The sequence below is a fragment of the Electrona antarctica genome, assembly GCF_951216825.1.
Source record: "Electrona antarctica genome assembly, chromosome: 20".
NCBI lineage: Eukaryota > Metazoa > Chordata > Actinopteri > Myctophiformes > Myctophidae > Electrona > Electrona antarctica.
This window is the reverse complement of record NC_136801.1, coordinates 14,579,633-14,602,110: the sequence shown is the minus strand read 5'-3', so window position 1 is coordinate 14,602,110 and position 22,478 is coordinate 14,579,633. Positions and strand designations below refer to the sequence as shown.

The following is a 22,478-nucleotide window of genomic DNA, read 5'->3' as shown; positions in this document are numbered from 1 at the left end:
GGAGGTTCCAAAAACTAGACTTAAAAAACCATGGGTGCCTTTGCTGCCGCTGCCCCCAGGCTCTGGAACAACCCTTCCCCATTACAAGTGCTCAGACTATTATAAATCTATCCTCGAGACTTTATTTTATTCTAGCTTTCAATGTTGTTTGAGTTTTGAGCTTTTAATGTTTGAGTTGTTTGGACTTTTATCTCGTTTCATGTTTTTATGTCTTATGACTATGTTGTTGCACAGGCCTGTTCTGTTGATGCACTGCAGCACTTTGGTCAATTTTGATTGTTGTAAATGGCATACTACATAAATAAAGCTCAATTTGATTTGACTGAAACATCCCAGTGTTCATCCTCCATTTTATTTGACCAACCAACAACATTTTAGATAGATCCCACAGGACGGTTAGCAACTAGCAACTTAGTAATAGCTTCCAGAGTAGACAAAATATACCAACATTTGACTAGTGGCCAAGTCCTGACTCCTCCTGACCCGATTTAAAGTGTAGAAGTTTGAAACTACAGTAGGCCTGACATATATATATAGAGTAAGGGAAGAACTGTAGACTATGGTTGTTTTTGTGTCAGGGAGGTAACCGATGAATCAAATGGCAGGATACACAATAAGTCTTGAATGGCTGATATTCCATACACTGCATGTTTTCCATAACACAGCCATATAACACTCCTTGCATTTTCATGGACCTGTGCAGTCAGGTCTAGTCACCTAGTTTCATAATTCATATCCACTTGAAAGTACATGCTGTATTTAGTCAAATTTCATCAAATTTCAACAAGCCATACGCTGCAGCACTAAACAAATTTTGACTTCCGTCAATGAATGAAGGGACACAAAAATTGACAGATGTGTTGTGGTTGGCAACTTGGCACGGGATAATTAATCACACCTCTCGATTTGTGTGCCCCAACGTTCTTATTTTCTTTAATAAATCAGTGCTATTGAACACCCTTACGTCCGTGTGTGGATTTTACGAACATTGATCCAATGAAAAGTACCAAAAAGCCCCCTAACTCCATTGGATCCTCAAACTGTCAGTCAACCACCTAACTCCAAATCAGGTGTTTTTTGTCTGACTTAGTCATCGAAATCAACAATGGATAAAACAACCATATCCACATTATCACATGGTCAAAGTAAGTCAAGAATCTGAATGCATGAAGTCACCATACACACCCCCCCCCCCCCACCCCCCCCCCCCCCCCCATTTTCTGAAAAGTTGATCTTTTGCCCGACAGCAGAGAAATGTTATGCCTTGACGTGAAGGTGGCCCCGTCACGTACACATTGTTCATCTGAATCTCGCGGAAAGGTGCAGATATTTTACTACAGTATATACACGTTTTCTGCCACAACCTCCTACCATAAATGGATATTAAACTACATGAAAAGATCTGACCCCGGGTTGCCGCAATAAATTATTGGAGGAGTACACACAGAGTGCTACAAATTAGAATGCAGCAGAGACAGATACCTCCGTGTTCTATGGCTGTATAATGGAATACATGCAGTGTATGGAATACCAGCAATTCTAGGGCTAGATCAACAACAGTCAGAGAAGATTAATGTGTCACTGTCAAAAAAATAACAATCCTGGTACCCGGCCGGTACACAACAAAATTGAGCTACAATTGGTTGCATGTGATCTCATCATATCACCCCTGGGTATTTTGTTTGCATTGCAGTGCAGCCTCAAGAGATTCCTTCCCGTTATAGGTTTTTGTTTTGAATCATCAGAGCATTGTGACACCAAGACCTGGCCTCACCTCACCCGTCGTGCCTCACCACAAAAATGCAAAAAGGGCACGTGTGTGCACTGCACACACAGCAAAGAGGAAATCCCTATTTACTTGTGATAGTCTGGTAGATATAGAATTCTGACATTTCTGTATAAGTTCTGATATAAATAAAGTAACAGCCACTTTCAGCAATGCAAACATTACATGGACAGAAAAGTAACGAGGTGAGGCCAGCCAGGGTTTCACCTCATTGGTACTATATATGATTCCTATGCAGGAGAACGTCACCTCAACATCAAAGCCAGGCAAGGGAGGAAATGGCTAGATCATCTCTCTTCCTCGCTCTGACAAGTATATTGAAAGGCTCGGTAAGCAGCTGGCATTGTCTGAAGCACTGTAGTGTACCTTGAATACAGAGGCTTATATTGGCCCCATTACCTCACTGTTCAAATAGCATCTGGGCTAAAGCTATGGCGGCAGATGTCTGCCGACATACAGCAACAGCTCATATGAATCTTTGACTCTTTGATGAGAAAAAAACTAGCAGAAAGCAGAATGTTTGGGGACTGCTCTGTATGACAAACCTTATGTGGTGGAATCTCTCGAGGAGCAAGGCACTTGGCAAGGATGAAAGACCAGCCAGCATGTTCACTATTTTATTCAGCATGATGTACATATTACATATCGGTACTAGGTCTAATCTAGCAAGCGCGAGAGCAGACGCCGGAAGGCTCCTTCACTTAATTCCAGGCAGCTTACAGTATATACCATCTTTTCTTTCCCCATCAGGCAGAGCAGAGTGAAATCTACTCTCACAATGCGTTTCAATATGAGTTCACAAGGTGTTTCAATATGAGTATTCTGTATAATCAGAATTCACTAGACCAGTGCCCGGCTGTAGAGCACAGAGTCGGTATAACAATGGAAGTTGGAGATCCCACCCGGCTATGCAATACCCGTTGTACCCGTGTCAGAGTACCCGTTCATATATGGAGCTTTCTGTATCGGTCTCTCTGTGTACCTTTATTCCTATATATGGAGTTCTGTGTCAGGCATGCCTAAATACTGAGTCGGTAACGATGGAACTTGGAGATCCATGCCCCACCCGGCTATGCAATACCCGTTGTACCCGTGTCAGAGTATTGAGAGTATGTGTCCAGTGGCTGGTCATTGTGATCCTGCCAGATATCATATTTGTCAACATGTTGCATTCTTCTTAATACAGCCGTTCAAGTAGACAGTGATGATGACGCAATGTCGCTACTAGTCTGTAGTCTATTTACCAATAACCATATCAGTATTTACTCAAATACATACAGTGTGCAATATGAATCTTGCATATCACTCACCACATAGTATAGACATTCCCTAACACTTACAAACACTGTACAGACTTGATGAAATGCATAAGGGAAACAGAATGGACAGAATGGGGAGAGAGCAAAAAAATAATAATCAGGCAATCTGGCCGTACTTGAGACTGGATGCAATCAGCCAATGGTCCAAAGAGTTTGCACCGCAAATTATCATGAAATGTCTGTCATCAAAATTAATTAAGCAAAGACAAATGGTAACCTTGGTTCAAACGTGCATCCAACATTTGGCTCTGAGAGCATCTAGCAGCCATGAAGGCTTTTGGCAAAAAGCATTGCCTAGAAATATTACTGTTGTATTGACAGGACCACACCATGCGCCATTCTTGTTCTGGCTTATAATTAGAGGGGATTACTCAGGTGTGATCATTCATGCAAAAGCCTGCCGACTGACAAGACAAGACTAAAATGTGGTCATAAAGATGAATACAGTTCTCTCTTACACAAATAATCAAGACGTAGTTTGCATCTCCTGCTTAAGCCCTAAATCCACTGTACACCTGAAATCACAGAATTTTAATAGCGACTCACCTGAATGCTTCACCACAAAATATGAAAAAACTAACCTTGCATTGGTCACACATTGCAGTGCACTAGTACTGAACACTAAACAGCTTCACAATGTAAGGAGGCAGCATGAAAAAGCAGCCGTTTGAGGCTTCGACCAAAGCTAAAAGACAGTTACTGAAGATAACAAGACTGGGGTATATATTCTTCCCGTGGTGCATCGCATAGCAGTGTTGTGGTCATGGGACAATGAGCTGGCCCAGATAAAGGAAGCTCTTCGACGCTGAGGTCGGACGCCATCAAACTGTACAGCAGCGTTTTTGAAAAGCACAGAAAGTTGGCCCACAGTCAACTCCATGTTATGAATGACTGTGAACAAACATAAATGTTTACAGAGGAGATCTCCATGCTGGTTCGCGTGGAACTTCATGAGCTCAAACAATAAAATAAACAGGCCTATAAACTTCAACATGGGTTTTGGCCATTTCCCTGAAATGTACTCCCAAATTTTCACTTGTATCTCTCAGGTATATCAAATCTCTACCAACCAACTAGTGTGGAAGGCACACCCACACTTTTCCAATAAAGACATTTTCCTGCACCTATGGGTGCTTGCATTGACATGGATTAGGACACTTTTGGCACCTTCGCGTATGTGGACTTAAGTGCAATTACACATATACACATGCACATCACATCATACCACACAACATCATTTGCACATACATATTGAAATGACCGGAATGACATTAAGCCACTGCCTTTTTTGCATCTATCCTTTTGGATAATGGTGTAATAATGTATGTATTTTACATGTCTTTTATAACCCCCCTGAAAACAAAACAAAAAAACATTCTGATATTTACCGAGTGTATCTTTGAGGTTCTTGACAATAGAGGCTTTTCTGGCACTGTTTTTCCTCTCCACGTAGTTGGAAGGCACGAAGCCAGTTTTGTTGGTGGCATTCCGAACTCTCCACCACGACTTGGAGTCGTCGAGGAGCCAGAGGCGCTCGTTCTTCTTGATGTCCAGCTCCTGGTCCTGCTGGGCCATGTAATCAAACTTGGCGATGACAATCACCTCTTCCGTCATCTTGGACTAAATGCACTGAGGGAAAGAGGGAGGGGGAGAGAGAGAGAAATGGAAAGGATGCATAACAGATGTCAACAAATAAGCAGAGGTGGAAAAAGTATTCACTTTTTGAGTGGTGTAAACCACTCCTACAACTGGCTTTGTTTGTGCAGAAAAAATGAGCATGGTTGCTATGTTCACCCTGTTCATCCGGGTGTGATTTCATTACGTCAGACATGATTTCATTACGTCAGACAGGCCTTACACCACTCAGTTCACACGGGTGTGATTTTTTACTTTAAGTAAAAGTATCAATACTGCAATGTAGAAATAGTCTGTTACAAGTAACAGTCCGGAATTAAAAATGTACTTGAGTAAAAGTACAAAGGTATTTGGTAAAAAATTCAAAATGTACTTAAAGTACCAAAAGTAGAAAGTACTCATTATGCAGAATGTCCAATTTCACACATTTCAAATGTATTAAAAAAAAGACTTTTGAAAAAAGCAGATCTACTGTACAAGCTCACAATGAGTCTTCAAATGGCCCGAAATGAATAAAGGGGTAATGTAACTACTAACTACAGTTTTCAAATAATTGTAGTGCATTATAATATTTGCCTCTGAGAGGAGTAGATTCTCCAGTAGAGTAAAAATTACCTCAGAAATTGTACTTAAGTACAGTACTTGAGTAAGTGTACTTAGTTACTCCACCACTACAAATACATCTCTCGTCTGAAGTTGGGAATAAAGCTTAGCTTGGAATAAATACGACATTCAGTTCTGTCTTCTAGCGCTGCGCTTCCACAACCGATCAAACTCTCTCCTCAGATGTGACATTTTTAGTCCAGAGGAAACTAATCTGAGGTCCAACGTTCCTGACCAACTTGTACACAGAGTGCCGAGAGGTTCAAGGATATTAGCTTCAACAGCCGAGCCAACCTGGGATGATCAGGCCATCATCACCATGCCCACAACTAGAGTGTTTATGGGATAGTGGGTACCTGGCCAAACGTCAAGCCTCAAAGTTCACCCTATCACATACGCATACGAGAAGAGTGGGCAGTGGGCACTAAGGAAGAGTGGGCACCTCAATAAAACATTTGCCATTTTTGACTATTTTGAAAATCATTTTAAAATAGTTCTACAAATCTACATGTTGTGAGCTTGTAGATCAGCTATTTGAACTGTTTTATACGTTTTTTTTTAAATAGTAATACATGGCAAATAGGTTTAGGGATAAGGATTAAGGGGTGGCGCAAGATATAGCCCTATGTCTTTAAAAATGTATAGTATGCATTTACTATTTTCTCAAAACATCCATGTTTTACACACATATTAATATTTTTATATATAATACAAATAATGACTGTACCTGTACTGCATCCAAGCAGACAACTTCAAAGATGCAGATACTTCTCAGTTGACCTGCAAAATTAAGGAAGAAATGACCCATTAAAAAAGGAAACAGAGAGAGAGAGAGAGATAGAAGTTGAGCTTGTATATCTGCTATTTTTGAATAGCCAACGTATAATAGTTTTAGCTCCAATCTAAAATGGCACAGATGTTTTCCCACTCTTAATGAGTTAACCCAGTTTTTGTTTCACTAGAGCTCCTAAACACATCATAGTTTATTTATTCAGACAAACAATTAAACGTCTCCAAATTAATTGTATTCTTAATTCAAAATAACCAAGAGACCATTGTTTTCCATCTCCCAAAGCTGATAACCGACTACACCATTATAAACTACTGCACACACACACACACACACAATAGGAATGTCCACTACACATTCTCCACTACGTGAGTTCAGGGGTGCAGCAGTTGATAGAACAAATCGATGTTAGTGATTAAAAATAATAATTTGCAGGCGTAGCCCCCTTCCCCAGTTATCACCCATTCACAGACAGCAGACTGCCCCTCCACAGTACACACACACACACACACACACACACACACACACACACACACACACACACACACACACACACACACACACACACACACACACACACACACACACACACACACACACACACACACACACACACACACACACACACACACACACACACACACACACACACACGATTTCCGTTCTGGTATACCGTCCAACGATTGTCTATTGTGTTACTCATCAAACATGAAGCCAGGAAGATGGCAAAGACAAAGTTTACTGTAAGAGGGAGGTAAGGGAAGATGGCAAAGACAAAGTTTACTGTAAGAGGGAGGTAAGGGAAGATGGCAAAGACAAAGTTTACTGTAAGAGGGAGGTAAGGGAAGATGGTAAAGACAAAGTTTACTGTAAGAGGGAGGTAAGGGAAGATGGCAAAGACAAAGTTTACTGTAAGAGGGAGGTAAGGGAAGATGGCAAAGACAAAGTTTACTGTAAGAGGGAGGTAAGGGAAGAGAGGCACTTTGTGTCGACAATGCCCCCGACGCGATTCATGCGAGCTCTCATTGAATGCAAATTAAGTTCAATATCGTCTACGCAATCTACAACGGGCCTGCAGCAGCAGTGTCATGCAGTACGTACAGTAACTGTGTGTGAGTGTACTGTGTATAGGCCTTGCAAATCATACATTTGTAAACAACTTCATGTGCCTATGTGAAAACGGATCACGAGCCTTTTGGAGGTGCCCTGGGCCAATTCAAACAAGGCTACGGGAGTTTATTTATCACCAGGATCCCATGCAGCTGAAGAACGCTCATCTTCAACAATGAGCACATTCACACACAGAGGGTCTTGTGATTCATCTAGCGATCAGCATGGCAGCAAGAAGGGGCTATGTTTAGGTTCATCAAGTTAGTTGGCTTAATATTGCAAAGAGGGGTCGAACGAACACTGTAGAGGTGGCTGCGTTAAATAGGGCTGTCATGATCATGACATTTCACTTGATTTAATTGTAATGCAAATAATTATTAACGATTTAATCAAGTTTTTGGCATTGCACAATGGCCTTTGTAAACAAACATTGCAAAAGCCAGATATGATAAATAACTTGAATATACAAAGAAATGACTGACATGTTTAATAACTTTATACTTAAAGCTATTAAAAAATAAAGCTGACATAGTAGCACTAGCAGATCTACAAGCTTGTAGATCTGTTATTTTTGGAAAATGTATGGAAATGTTTCAACATGGAAACGGTTGAGACAATTATTCAAGATAACTGCTATTAACTCTGGCCTATGACTGTTTAGGTTTATAAAGATAGTTGGCTTAATATTGGAAAGAAGGGTCGAACACTGTAGAGGTGGTTAGTCTGACTACATAGCGACTCAAATGTCTGGGTACTGATTGTAGCCCCCACACCCACGGATGCTTTTGGGGTAGACGCTGATCTCATGGAATTGAGCTCTCACTTTTTTTCTGAAGCAGTGGTATCGGTGGCTCAGCTGCAGCTGGTGTTGAGATTGGCCTCGAACCTGATCTTAGGCAAACACAGGCAGCAAAACGGAGCCGGGCTTTGTTTTAGCATGATTAGCCAAAAGGAACAGGGCAAACTTAAGAATGGGCTGGAGCTGAACAGAGCCTCATTCTATCTTCTGTCCTGGAGAAAAGTTCAATAACCTTGAGACATTTTATACTCATGGAAAAGGTAAATGGGGATAATGGTGCCACCTCCCATTAGCCTTGGGTCAAGAATACCTGGCAGGGGTTATATTAGTGTCTGAAGGCTAGAAGTACCAGGACAGGGTCAGGTTCCCAAAAACATTACAGTGCAGAGCCTGAAAGATGCCAGAGCTTTGGGTACGATGCCAATGCCGATTTTGGAGTCCTAGACAACCATTTTTTGACAGATATTTTGTTAAAAAGTTTAAAATCTTGGGCGCTCGGGTGGTGCATTGATAAAGTCCCTGCCCACCACCACAGAGGTTGTGGGTTCGAATCCACTGTGGTGCATCCGGCTTTGTCGGGCGTCTATGCGAAACAATTGGCCTGTGTTCGGGGGAGGGAAGCGAGCGGGGAGAGGTGATATTGGTTATTGCACAGACTCCTACAGGCTGGAGCGGGAGGAGTAGGACGAAGGCCCTTCGTGAGGGCTCCTCACTGGCAGGTGAGTCAAGGATACAACAGCAGTGACAACACAGACGTGTGTTATATCTCAGGCAAACCGATAGGTCTACTACAGTGGTTTGTGCACCAAGTCTAACATGCTCTCTGATATAGAACTTTTTTTTTGATGTGTATTCATTCACTAATGCGTGGCATTGTTTGTTTTCCCAACGAGCATGAGGGTGCAAACTGTAGTTCTATCTCACTGCGTGGCGTGCTATTGCACTCCTCGATTCCATCTCTAATTACATTAATGAACCCTGGGGGAAGCAACACCGGGAGCAGCATGCAAAAAACAAAGACCTGATTTACTCCAGTCTGCTACTACGCCGAGATTATCTCGCCGACACAAAGCCAACAAGCTTCCTCCGCTCGCTGGTCTGGGCCTAGAACCGTCTGGGCCGCGCCACAGAGGCTTGAGGAGAGTCTGGAAGGAGAGTTCAGGGGTGCAGCAGTTGATAGAATCGATGTTAGTGATTATAAAAAATAATTTGCAGGCGTAGCCCCCCTCCCCAGTTATCACCCATTCACAGACAGCCCCTCCACAGTAAACACACACACACACACACACACACACACACACACACACACACACACACACACACACACACACACACACACACACACACACACACACACACACACACACACACACACACACACACACACACACACACACACACACACACACACACACACACACACACACACACAGTGGCTGAGAGCACTAAGTGCACATTAACAGTGCTGTGATTTAAGATGCAGTGCAGATGTTAAAGGGATGGGGGGGGGGGACCAGGGGAGGGTGATCAAAAAAGTTAAGCAACAGATGCTCTTGGCTAATCGTGCAGCTGCAAACGCAGTAAGGGCAGTGCAATACTCCGATGCATTAGCATTAAGGTCATACGGGTCAAACTGCTCAGCTGGTGTCACATTCATCCCAGAGATCTCTATTTACCCGACCGCCTGGCAGTCTGGACAGCGATCCCGATGCTACCCACCTCACAATGCGTGCACACAGGACAGGACCACCGTTAAGCTGCCTCCAGAGTTTATGGTAATGGACAGTAATCTCATTTCACCAGTTTGTTCATGGGTGCAGAATAAGAGGAAATGTATAAAACCTTTTCATTAAACAACTGCGAAATATGTAGCCTGTAGATCTAAAGCCTGCAACACACCAACCAGACGTCGGGCAGAGATTAAAATAGGGTACATTTTGCATCCCAAAACGCAGTTTATAGTTAAGGGACACAATAAAACAACGACCTCTGCATCCACGGGATGCACTACTGTACTGTTTTTTATTCTAGTTTATTTTGCTAGATTTAGTTATAATAATCATTTCTTCTTCTGTTATATGAATATAACTAGATTATAACCATTATAAAATGATATGGGAGTTAAATGCTGCAATTTGTAAAAATGGCAAAATATGACGATGAACGTTGAAGTGGGAGTCATAAAATGTCCCTGGGACTCATCTAAAAGACCATCCCTGCATCCCGGGACTCATTACATTGAAAACCTATTTACATCACTGGTCGGCGGCTATAGGTGATGGAAAGCATCTGTGGCCGAAAATCAATAGGCGGTGTCGGTGTGTACACCCACTGTCACTGTCGTGTCGGATCATTAGTTGTATAGAAGCGTCGACCATCAGACCGCAGTGATAGCAGCAGAGGGGGCATGGGAGGAGGCAGAGAAGGTAAAGGCTCCGGTCCGAATTACTATTTGCCCTCTCGTCTGCTTCTGATGCAGGAACAGCAAGCTTATATAAGCCCATTGTGGCACATTTTAAAATAGAAGATACCATATTCAACTCAACTCAGTCTCAATTCCTATACCGAACACCACCACCTTACTTACTTACTTACTAGCGCAAACAATGCTCCGTCTAGTTTTTGTTTTGGTTGATGCTGCTTCAACATCTTCCGGTTCTCTTAAAGACTCCAGGCTACTTCCACCTCCTGGCATGGAGTTATTTTCCTCTGATGCATCGCCACAACAAAGCGCCATCGGTCGACCGCTTGTACGTTGCGAAGAAATGAAGACATGAACTTAGAGCTTTCATCCGACGTCGTACAGTGACTACACACACTCAGGTGTACAGACCCCGACCCACAAACAAACAAAATCAAGAAAACACCATAGACATCCATTGAGAAATGCCTAAAATGGCTTATTAAGTTATTACGCATGTCTGGGACATGCGTGGGACACCACCTATTCAACAACAGATTTTCGGCCACAGACGCTTTCCATCACCTATAGCCTGACATATCTTATTGTCAGGTGAAACCTGACTAATGAAAGCTCATGAAATGTAGACGACAAGATCAACAGATTCGAATTGACACCTAGTCATACTTGCGGCCTAGCCTGATTGGCTGCCACACACGCTGCCTAAGCCAATGGGAGTGTAGTACGATTGCCTGCCTGCCTCCTAAGCTATGCCACACGCACCGCGAAAGGGCTGATTTCCGCACCGCAGCGAGCAAGCTGCCCGACCACAGCCTCGAAGCGACAACAGCTGCTAATGTTATGAGCTGGACAACACCACAACAAAACACAGTCATTGAATCACACACAGAACAGAACGTCGGAAACGAACACAAACAACGGCCGCGAGGTTGCGACAGAGAACCATACTAAAATCATAATGATAATAATATGGGGGGAAAACAAAGACAAAGAAGAGGGGGACAACGGAGACAGCGCCCGTTTCACCTAACACATTATTACTATGTAATCATTCCTTGTTTGGAAAGCTCATATTATGTCCAATAGTGATACTTTTCAGGATTCAAAAATAGCAAAAGTAGCAGATGGACAAGCTAATGCTTTTGTGTGATACTGTGAAGTAGGGCGTTCACTTACGAAAATAAAGATAAACAAGTTAGAATATAGAGATAAGTGGTGTCTGCCCGACAGAAACTATATATACTGTAGCTAAAATCTAAAATGACACAGATTCTTTCCTGGTGTTAATGGGTTAAAGTCTAAAGACAAGACAAGCCATAAACTGTGTTATAATATTACAGCATGAGTATGAGTATAGTATGAGTATGTGTTGTTTATACATTTTGTCATGTACTTTTTGCCATATCAGACAAACCTTAATTAATTTCCAAGATGACCTCCTCATAAGCGCAGGCAGTAGTTGTGTTGTGGGTCCAGGAACAGGTCATGAAGTGTCATTATCAGTAATCCACTCATGCCGTCAAGAGGGCCAACACTGGTTCACATTCAGATACAGGGAGGGCAGTAACCCAGCCGTGGCACAGACACTGTCACCATATCAACTGAGAGGGTGGTGAACGTCTCTGATCTACATATCGGTTACAAGATAACAAAACAAACCCACTTCTCCTTGATAGTAAAAGGCTTACCCGTGTTGCAATCCTATACCGCAGCAAGTGCAAATGGCAGTGCTAAAACAATTTCAGTTTCCTCCCTGCCTGCAAGCTTGTGATCTATCATCATTATCGTTAGTGACAACAATAGCGATATAAGTTAGTTCACCAAATCCATTTTTAAGTCTACACCTGTTCTCGCATACTGTAGTTTGTAGCCAAGCCACGTCAATTTTATGTATACAGCACAAAATCTCAACAGAAGTCACACAAACATTGTTGAGAGTTCAGGTGAAAAAGCACATCAAGTGGCCGCCGTGGTCGGTGATGCAATGTGTTTCAGAATCAGCACCACAGATTTTGCAAGAGAAATAAGCAAGGTTGATGAAAACAAGCCCAAAAGAAGCGACGACTATTTGATGGCTGATCTACAAGCTCACAACTAGAACCACCAGGGGCAAAACCCGCTCGGAACCATGGATGAATTCGGACATACTGGCTGCAATGAAAGCCAGAGACAAAAAATGCTCTGAAGTTCTAAAATGCAAGTCAAAGCTAGCCAAGCGCTTCGACAGTGTTCGCCAAGCTCGTTTGAACAACCTAAATACACAACGAATCAAACTACGAAACAGTGTAACTGCCATGACCAAATCAGCTAAAAGTAACTTCATTAATGATAAAGCTGAGGAAAACAAAAACAATCCTCATGAGCTCTGGAAGCTACTAAACAATCAACTAAGCTATGGTCAGAAACTAAAAACCAGATTTTCGAACATAAACATCAAATCTGACAACACTCTCATCACTGACAACCTTGATGTGGCCAACTACTTGAATATCTTCTTTACAAACATATCAACAACTCTGGTTAACAAACTGCCCTCCCACTCTGGGCTCTTTGGTGTAGAGCACATTACAACCTTCTACAAAAACCTAGGTGTTTGTAAAGACGATTTTAAACTAGTTATGGTAACAACTGATGAGGTAATTAAGAAACTGAGTGCCCTCCAACCCCACAAGGCCACAGGACATGACAACATTCCCTCCAAATTTCTCAGAGACTCAGCCATCTCTATAGCTCCAATCATCACCCACATAGTAAACCTCTCCATCAAACAGGGACAGGTCCCCCAAGATTTCAAACTGGCCAAAGTAACCCCCTTGCACAAGAAAGGGAGTAAATTAGACCCCGGCAACTACCGCCCTATTTCTATTCTTAGTTCCATCTCGAAAGTGATGGAAAAAATAGTCTATGAACAGGTTGAAAAGTATCTTGCCACTAATAAATTATTGTACGAGTTCCAATCTGGCTTCAGAACATCCCACTCCACTGACACATGCCTCCTCTATTTGAGCGACCACATCAAACAAGAGGTGGACGCTGGCAAATACTGCGGCATGGTCATGCTGGACCTCCAAAAGGCTTTTGACACCGTGAACCACTCCATACTGGTTAACAAGCTAAAAGCAATTGGTTTCGATAGCACATCAGTGAGCTGGATGCAATCCTACCTGGAGGGGAGAGAACAGATGGTGGAAGTGAACGGAACACTGTCCCCCCCCCTCCCAGTGAGCTGTGGCGTTCCACAAGGAAGCATACTAGGGCCTCTACTGTTCCTAATATATGTAAACGACATGACTTCAGCCTGTGACTGCAACTTGTTCCTGTTCGCAGATGACTCAGCACTGCTGGTCTCGGACAGGGACAAACTGCAGGTTGAAAATGCCCTCAGCTCTGAACTCGGTAGAATCTGCACCTGGCTCGCTGATAACAAACTATCTTTACACCTGGGAAAAACTGAATCCATTCTCTTTGGCTCTATTAGTAATCTCAGCAAGGCAAATGGCTTCTTGGTTAGAGTGGGTGACAATGTTATCACACGTAAAGATGAAATTACCTACCTAGGTTCCATCCTGGAGGCTAATCTTTCCGGTGATAAAATGGCCACCAACGTAATCAAAAAAGTCAACCATAGAACAAGATTCCTCTACAGGATCTCCTCACTGGTCAACAAAAACACCTTGAAGACCTTAACAGGAGCCCTTGTACAGGGTTTCTTTGACTATGCATGCACCTCCTGGTACCACAGCACCTCAAAGGCCCTTAAAACCAGGCTCCAGACTTCCCAAAACAAACTGGTCAGGCTCCTACTTGATCTAGCCCCCCGAACCCACCTCACCCCTGCCCACTTCGACAGGCTGGAATGGCTTAGGGTCGACGACAGAGTACAGCATCTTGCAATGGGTCTGGTCCACAAGATTCGATACACCACCAAGATACCCATGTACCTGTCTAGATACTTCCTTAATGTTAACGAAGTCCACACCCACAACACCAGAGGGAGTGCAACGAACCATGTACAACCCAGATTCGGCACAAACAAGGGACTAAATTCTTTTCGCTCCTATGCCACTAAAATGTGGAACGCCCTACCAACTGTCATTAAGACATGCGAATCCCTTGACTCTTTCAAAACCGCTCTCAAAGGGCACCTACGGACGGCTGCAATTCGAAACTGGCCCCTGTAAAATCGGAATCCCTCAAACACGAACGCAATGACAACACAAGAGACGGTCGCGGCCACACAGCCAACTCAAGGTATGGCCACTGAGCCAACTTGGGGACCCAACGCAAGGACAACACAAGAGATGGTCACGGCCACACAGCCAACTCAAGGTACGGCCACGGAGCCGACTTGGGGACCCAACGCAGCTCCTCCAAGGAAAACAAACAATTTAACGGAGCTGAACGTGAATCCCCCCCCCCCGCCCCCCCCTTTTTTTCCCCTCACTGTATATTTTTCTTTTCCCTTTTTACCTCCTTTTTGATGAATTCTTTTTTGATGAATTCCTGTTCTGTCTATAGAAGTGTCTATTTGTACGTCTCTAAATGTTTTGATGATTTGAACATGGTGGACCCTGTTGGAAACAAGTGTAATGCTTAATTGGGTCGTCCACTCACAGTTAACAGCCTTTGTATTGAGTTTGTGCTTGAAATGTACTGTAATTCTGCAAACTGTTAATAAATTCTTCAATCAATCAATCAATCAAGTCATGAGGCGACATGTTGTGAGCTTGTGGATCTGATATTTTTCAAATGAAAGATTTGGAAAAAAGTGAAACATTTTGAATATTTTTGGAAACAAATCCTTGGCACAAATTATTGTTAAGATGGAGGGCACGTGGGGGTGGGGGAAATACATATTAATTTGGGGGTCCTTTACATGAAGAAGTTTGAGAACCACTGATTTAAACAACATTACACAGCAAGCCACCCCCCAAAAAACACACCCCCAGGCAACTACCAATATTTAAGCTTCTTATGGAAAAAACAAGGCCAAAGTCACTTATAATAAGCAGACACTGCAACACCCATCAGCACACTGTACTGGTCACAAGAGTGAAATAAAATATTTGTTTTAGTGTCTACATCATTGTCATTGCCTTTAGAATATATTCCAAAGGCCAAACATCATTCATGACACACCATCTCACACGTGACCCCTGAGGTTGTTGTTGTTTTTTTATATTGTACGTTCTTAATATTTAAAAGCACTTCTGAGCTCCATGAAAGGTGCTGCTATGCAAACAAAGTGAACCGTTATCATAAGAAGTGGAGCGCGATGCATTCCAGTGCACTGGCACAGGCCTGAGAGTCACTAGTAGAGGTCCTCGTCTCTAATCTTTGTAGTGGCAGGTGATTGCGGAACAACACTGTGCCAGCGCTCGGCAGGAGCATTGAGGCAGCAGCAGCAGCAGCATGATCTCACACGGGAGGCAGACAGAGTAACCTAATCCCTGTGACAGGCTGCTAAAATCACAGGGCTCTGGTGCCTTCTGGAATGTGCTCTGTGTGCTCACTGCTCGCTCAGCCCCTCTGGCACTGCTGTACTTCCTCTTAACTTTACCTACACACACACAGTCTCACACACACACACACACAGTCACACACACACACGCCATAGACCAGAGAAATCTGGACCACGAGTGGACACTAGTACAGCCGAGCGGCAGTATAGGACCAGAGAGGAGAGATGGCTCGGGGTTCAAAATCTGCGTAACGCAAGGGTTCATGTGGTTAAAACGCCAGGCTGAAAAAGCCCAGGAGAACGAAATGTCATCCCAACTGAACTGTCCTAAATCCTCTCAAAACAAAAACTGTGGCAGAGCCGCACAGGGGTCATGGGAGACTAGACCGTCCAGCTGTGGGACAGGAAGTGGGGGGAACGGGAGGGAGCGGAGGGTGGGAAAGTGATGCAATCTGACACAAGAGTGCAGCGCAGGCCTGACCCGTGAGGTCACAAAGTCATCATGATATCTCATCTTTGTCCTATGCATGTAATACGCTGTGTGTGCCTCAATGTATATTCATGGATTAAAGCAAAATAAAATCTTGCACGACTGAAAATATTTGTTATTTGTGTTGAATCATTTTTAATTTCATTCATGTGTGATTTGTGAAACGTGGGTGTGAAAGGAGCCCCAAACACTGGCGCTGATTCTAAAAACAATATACAATATGTGACATTATGATAATTTTACTGTTATACTGTTCCTGCGGTCCTACATACTGCAACCAGGTGAAGGAACCACAGATTGAGGCTTTAACCATTGCTTTTATATTAAATATCCGAGACTAATGTATTAAGATTTTATGCAAGATGCTTCTGAATCTGGGGGGGCACGGTGGGCGGTGGCACCGTCGGTAGTGCTGTCGCCTCACAGCTAGACGGTCCTGGGGGCGCTGTGGGCGTGTTCTCTCCTCCGTGTCATCAGTGCCCATACCCGAGGCGGGGTTGGTGAAAGGGCCCTTCTGTGTGGAGTTTGCAAGTTCTCCCTGTGTCCCCTAGGGTAGGTACCCTCACAAAAAAGATGCTTCTGAATCTGAACATAATTTGCTAATCTGTCCTCTTCAAATGCTATAATCTTAAAATAATAACTGAAAATAGCCGATCTACAAGCTTGTAGAACGGCTATTTTCGATGCGCAACATGATTCCATAGAAGACATGGAATTCAAATTACTGAAATCAATTGTGGCGACAGAGAACTTTAATCCATGTATATTATTGCCCAAAAACAATTAAAACAATGAAACTGTCATTGTTGATTTATCAGAAATGTGCATTACAGATCAATATTTGATTAAAAACAGACTGGGTGCTCTAGTTTTGGGCACTGTGACAGCGCCTAGGCTAGATAGAAGATCCCAGCACAAGTGTGTGAAAACAGTTGGTGGAGCCACCCCCAGGGGATCACCCTTCGCAGTTTGGAAGGGCCTTAAATAGAGCAACATCTGGCCCATACCCTTTGAGAATAGCCAGAGATTTGAGTCTCACATTTAACTCCCACAGCAATAGATGGAAGGAATTCAATCCAACCCAGCACCCCAACTTTATAGCTCACTTTTTTATATATATTTTACTTAATTCTCTAAGTATAGCAGACAGTGTGCAAACTGCAAATACATTAAATGCAGGTTAGAGTAGAGACTAAGAGACCCATAGTTTTGCTCCATACTATTACTAACACTTTGCCTACTTAGACTCAGAAAGATGCGCCAATCTCTCCATTCCATTTCACTTAGTCTGTGACAACACATCAGAACCTAATACCCCCTAATTAGCAAAGCACCCCCCGTCAGTGGAGATGCCTGCACTGCACATCCATGTACACACCCTACTATGGCCTGGGTGGGCTGCTACCCCATCAATCCCACATCCAAGTCATCTGACTGGGATCAAGGTGTAATATAAATAAACTGGGACACAATCTCACAAGGCATCAGACACCGCTGGGGATTTCCCCAATCACTAATGTGATTTTACAAAGCAATGGGGTTTGTGATATCAAGTGTTGAAGTGCTATAAATCTGCCTGTGGTTGGAGACCAAGTGGTGTCTCTGTGACACTACTGTTCTTCACAAATACAGAACTCTGTTGGAAGAGAGCTGATCCACTCAAAAATACTGACAATTTGAGGATGAAATATACTGAAGTATATACCCTCCTCCCTGGCAATATCACCCTCCCAGAGACGGAAAAAAGGCCTCCATTGTTGCAGTCAAAATAGCAGATCATTTGTAAACCACAACGAGATAATGATCGCAGACAGCTTGTATATGAACAAGATGAAATGGATACACTGGTTTCACGTTGGTCTTCATAGGAGCTGACAGGTACAGGCCCTAGGCTGCTGTCACAAATAAGGCCAAACAAGCCACTTGGGACAGAACTCGGGGTGAGACACGTGTTGGAACTTGTGGGATGCGAGTGTCTTGCAAGGGGAGACACATTCCAGAATGCATGGCGATGCCACAACATAAATCTGGGGACCTAAATAAATAAAAAATAATGAGATGTCCGATAGGTCGAAGAAGGCAGCGGTAGAAGGATAAAACATTTCATACAGAGCCTGAAAGTTGAAACCCGTCTTGATTTGAGATTCACTTTGTGCATTTTAACACGCACAGTGATTTTCATCTTTTGGTTGTTTTGTTATGCATAGAAATGGGTAGGTGAAGCTTAAGTGTAGCTGAAAGCCACATCTGGTATAATACTAGATGCTAAGCTAACAACTAACTAACATGTTTTCAAAATTGGTCCCCAGGACCTTTTTGTGTAATCCTTTTAGCCTAAATGTTTTACTGTGCCTCTGTGTTGTTTACATTTTGTTAAGTATTCAATCAATCAATCAAAATTCGCAAAACTGCCAAGTTCTAAACCCCCCACAGATCATAAAGAATTCCAGGTCAGGACCTTAGAGCACCCCTTCATACATTTTTCATATCTGCTGCTAGTTGCAAAAGGGACTGAGGTACTCTGCCTTTATTGTTATTAATTATTCATGTTTAGGATGCACCTTGTGTATACATTTGACATTGTTGTTGTGTTTCCTTTTTATGATTATTTTGTAACAACAATTCATGGGAGCTTGTAGTCCACAGAATTTCACCCATTCTTTTACACCTGAGAGACCTGTAAACTAAACTTGTGATAATCATCATCACCACCTGTATTTATACAGTTGTGGGCTAGTCCTAATGGGAGCCAAGGGAATGAATACTTAACTTGAGGAATAGAACTTAAGCATGGAGTTGACTGTGTGAGGATGGGGACCTCTGGAACAAACGTACCCCTGCCAGACACGTTATTTTTTGAGTGACATGATTTAACATTAATGCGACGAGAGGTACATGGTCATGATGCAGCAGCCGCAGAAATCACATCTGTCTGTTTCTATTTGGCCGTTTGACAGAGAAGCTTGCAGCTTATACCAAAAACGATGGGACGATATGAAAATTACACGTCATGTTGTGACATAAATAATAAAAACAATATCACGATAATGAAAATATGCTCACAATGAGCTTGTAGAGCTGCTATTTTGGTGAATCCATTTGTGCAGTGAAATATGAGTGTACCAAATGCGCTCTTTACAGATCGGTTTCATAAAGTACAGAGTTTAAGTGGTACTAATTCTACTATATACTCTAGACTATAGTGCATGATGGAGGACAATTATAGCGACAAAAATGCTGGCGTGCAAGTTTGGGCGTAAGGAACAAAAGATCACACTTGTATGAAGTGAGGGGCGCTCTTATCATCATCACATTCCGGCCAATCACTTTTGGCATCCTCACTTTTTATCCGTGCTCAGCCAATCAAATCATCGCTATGGGGTACACACAAACACACACACACACAGCTGGGCATAGGGCGGGCGCCCCTCAAAAACGGGAGTATGCAGTGCCAGTGATAAGTGAAGTTGCAACCATACCTTAAACTCATTTAGACCTGAGAAAAGATTCTACAAATCCCGAGGGTTTTCTGAAAAACCTATGTGTCTATGACAGTTGTTCTCAAACATTTTCATGTGGACCCAAAGCATTATCTGAAATTGGCTGCCGACCCCCATCTGAAAATATGTAGTTTCAGAAGCAAAGACGAGTTAAAAATGTTCGCTCTGAAAGAATATAAATTCAAAGATTTGCGCCACATTTTCACGATTTTTCAAAAATGAGCTTGTAGATCTGCTATTTTTCAATAGCTAAAGTATAACAATGCTTAAAACGCCAAAAGGGGTTCCCACCTAAAATGGGTTAAATAGTGTTATATATAATCCTGGGCTGGCACCAAATTAAAATAATGTTATATCTAATCCTAGCACCAATGCTGTGAAAATGTCCTCAGCTCCTCGTGAGGTTGGACATACTGCCCTCCGCAGTCATCACTGTAATTAAGCCAACACTCTCGAGCATGTTCAATCTTGGCTATATGACACCCACCCACATCCCCTCCTTCTGCCCCCTGGCACTCAGATCAGCAATCAGTGATTTTTAGTGCCACAAATGACAATAAAAAAATAGAAAATCTTGCCCAAGCATATTTCACCAAATAAATAAATAAATGACTAATACAATAATTCATTAAAATAATATTAATAATGACAATGACGATGATAATAATAATAATATTGTAAGGTTTACTTTACATTTACTTTGGGACGATTCAAATTGTATTTAGGGACGGTTCTAGGACAGAGGGGGGAAAAGGTTAGTCTACAGCCCTAGTATGGTCACTCATGTAACAATCAGATTTTCCAGAGTGGTACATAATTGTGAAAGTGCTGGGAGATTGCTTTATCACATTTATAACAGACGGTTTTCCTAAATAAAGGCACTTAAGTACAGGTGGTGGTACCGCAAGCAGTGGTGTCTGACCCACCTAGACACCCACCACAGGTGAAGAATTCATAGAGGCAACATCCCTACATTATGCTATGTTAGTTGATGTGCTAAAAGTGTGATTTGGACACCGGTTTCCCCTAACAGAGCACAGAAGCAACAGACTGACTCATGGTACTTTTAAACACTTTTAAAGTTCTAGCTTGGAATCCAGACTGATTGTTACCTTCGGCAGAGTCTGGATTCCATTACAGGCTACCAAAGTTCCATGTTGCCTTAACAAAGATCCAACAAAGTTCATAGTGGAAGTCCACAGGGTATCCGCATGATATGCAGACTATCACTAGGCTGCACTGATGCATATTAGTGGAATTAGCCGCCCTAGCTAGTGGGGAGGGTGAAATTAAAGTCAGAGAGTTAGCCCACAGGTCATCAGTTCCACAACAACTGCTCTTTGATGTAATTTAGTCCAAGAAACTTGTCTTCCATAACTAGGCCCAGGATTATACCTACTACTGTTGTAGTAGAACCAAGCAGAATTATGAGCATAGAAAAAGCACAATAAGGCCAAGCCTATATTATATATGTTATCACAATTATATAGCAGTAGTATTTTACGTTGTTATTATTACATTTGGACATACTTTAAAGGTTAAGACAGGATAAAAGCCTATTAATACTCCAGTTGTGGGTGATAAGGTTATCTTATCACCTGGTTCGTTAGCAAAAACAGAGAGATGTGTTCGGGTGAGCAGTGAATGGCTTATCACCACGGTGTGCCGTGACGTCATGTTGTAGTTTTCGGTGGTCACCTTATCACCTATTAACTGGAGTATGAATAGGTCTTAACTAAGAATCCTGGTTCTATAAAGAACCCGTTCCGAATTTCTCAAAAACCTACTGCAATCAAATCTAGTCTCAACATGACGTAATGACTCTCACGAGTGGGGCTGGGCAAATAAATCGAATATGATTATCACAATATTTTTGAGAAATTCCTCAATATGGATATTGTGATATTGTATTATTGCAACAATATCTACTTTATTAAGTTTCTTTTAAATTCACAAAAATGCTCAAACATGGCTAAAGTAGCAGATCTACAGTACACGCATACTGTACATTGTGTACAATGTATCCCATCCTGAGCTTGTAGAATGGCTATTTGTACTATTTTTGAAAGATTTTGGCAGTTTCTGAAAGTGCAAAATAAGGCTTACTATTAAAACCAGTAAAATGCCATATTACGACGGTATTACAGTATAAAACATTCCAGACGACATTGATGTAATATCAATATATTGCCCAGCACTACTCGAGAGACTATCATTCAAATCAAATCACTGGTGCACAAACAAACATGTTGATTGTCTAAACGTTTTTGCAGAAAAGTTAAACGGAATGGAATTGCCTCACATGCACATGCTCAGGTCAAGTCAAGTGCTAAAATCAGGATGGCTGAACATGCAAAGTGGTCCATGCACGTGATCCAAGTGTAAGTTTTACTAAAGCAAAATTTAAGGAAATAAAGCTAAATGCAATTTATGTTATACGTTTTAAAAGGAGGAAACTAAAGCACCTCAACGTTGTGCATCACTGATCAGGTATGACAGTGTCACGTGTCAAAAAGAACAGCTCTACAGTAGATTAGAAGTTAAGAACATACCTACAAGCTAA

General features: G+C 42.4%; 1 protein-coding gene across 1 annotated transcript in view; it reads right to left on the bottom strand.

The window, feature by feature from the left end:
- The window catches only part of nck1b (NCK adaptor protein 1b), a 44,562-nt gene that overhangs the window by 17,794 nt on the left and 4,290 nt on the right, over positions 1 to 22,478 (bottom strand). Inside the window, exons 2-3 of the mRNA XM_079490340.1 lie at positions 6,071 to 6,123; positions 4,494 to 4,734 (exon numbers count right to left, since the gene is read on the bottom strand). Coding sequence (XP_079346466.1) covers positions 4,494 to 4,719 — 226 coding nt within the window. The 5' untranslated portion in view covers positions 4,720 to 4,734; positions 6,071 to 6,123. The remainder of the gene's footprint in view (positions 1 to 4,493; positions 4,735 to 6,070; positions 6,124 to 22,478) is intronic.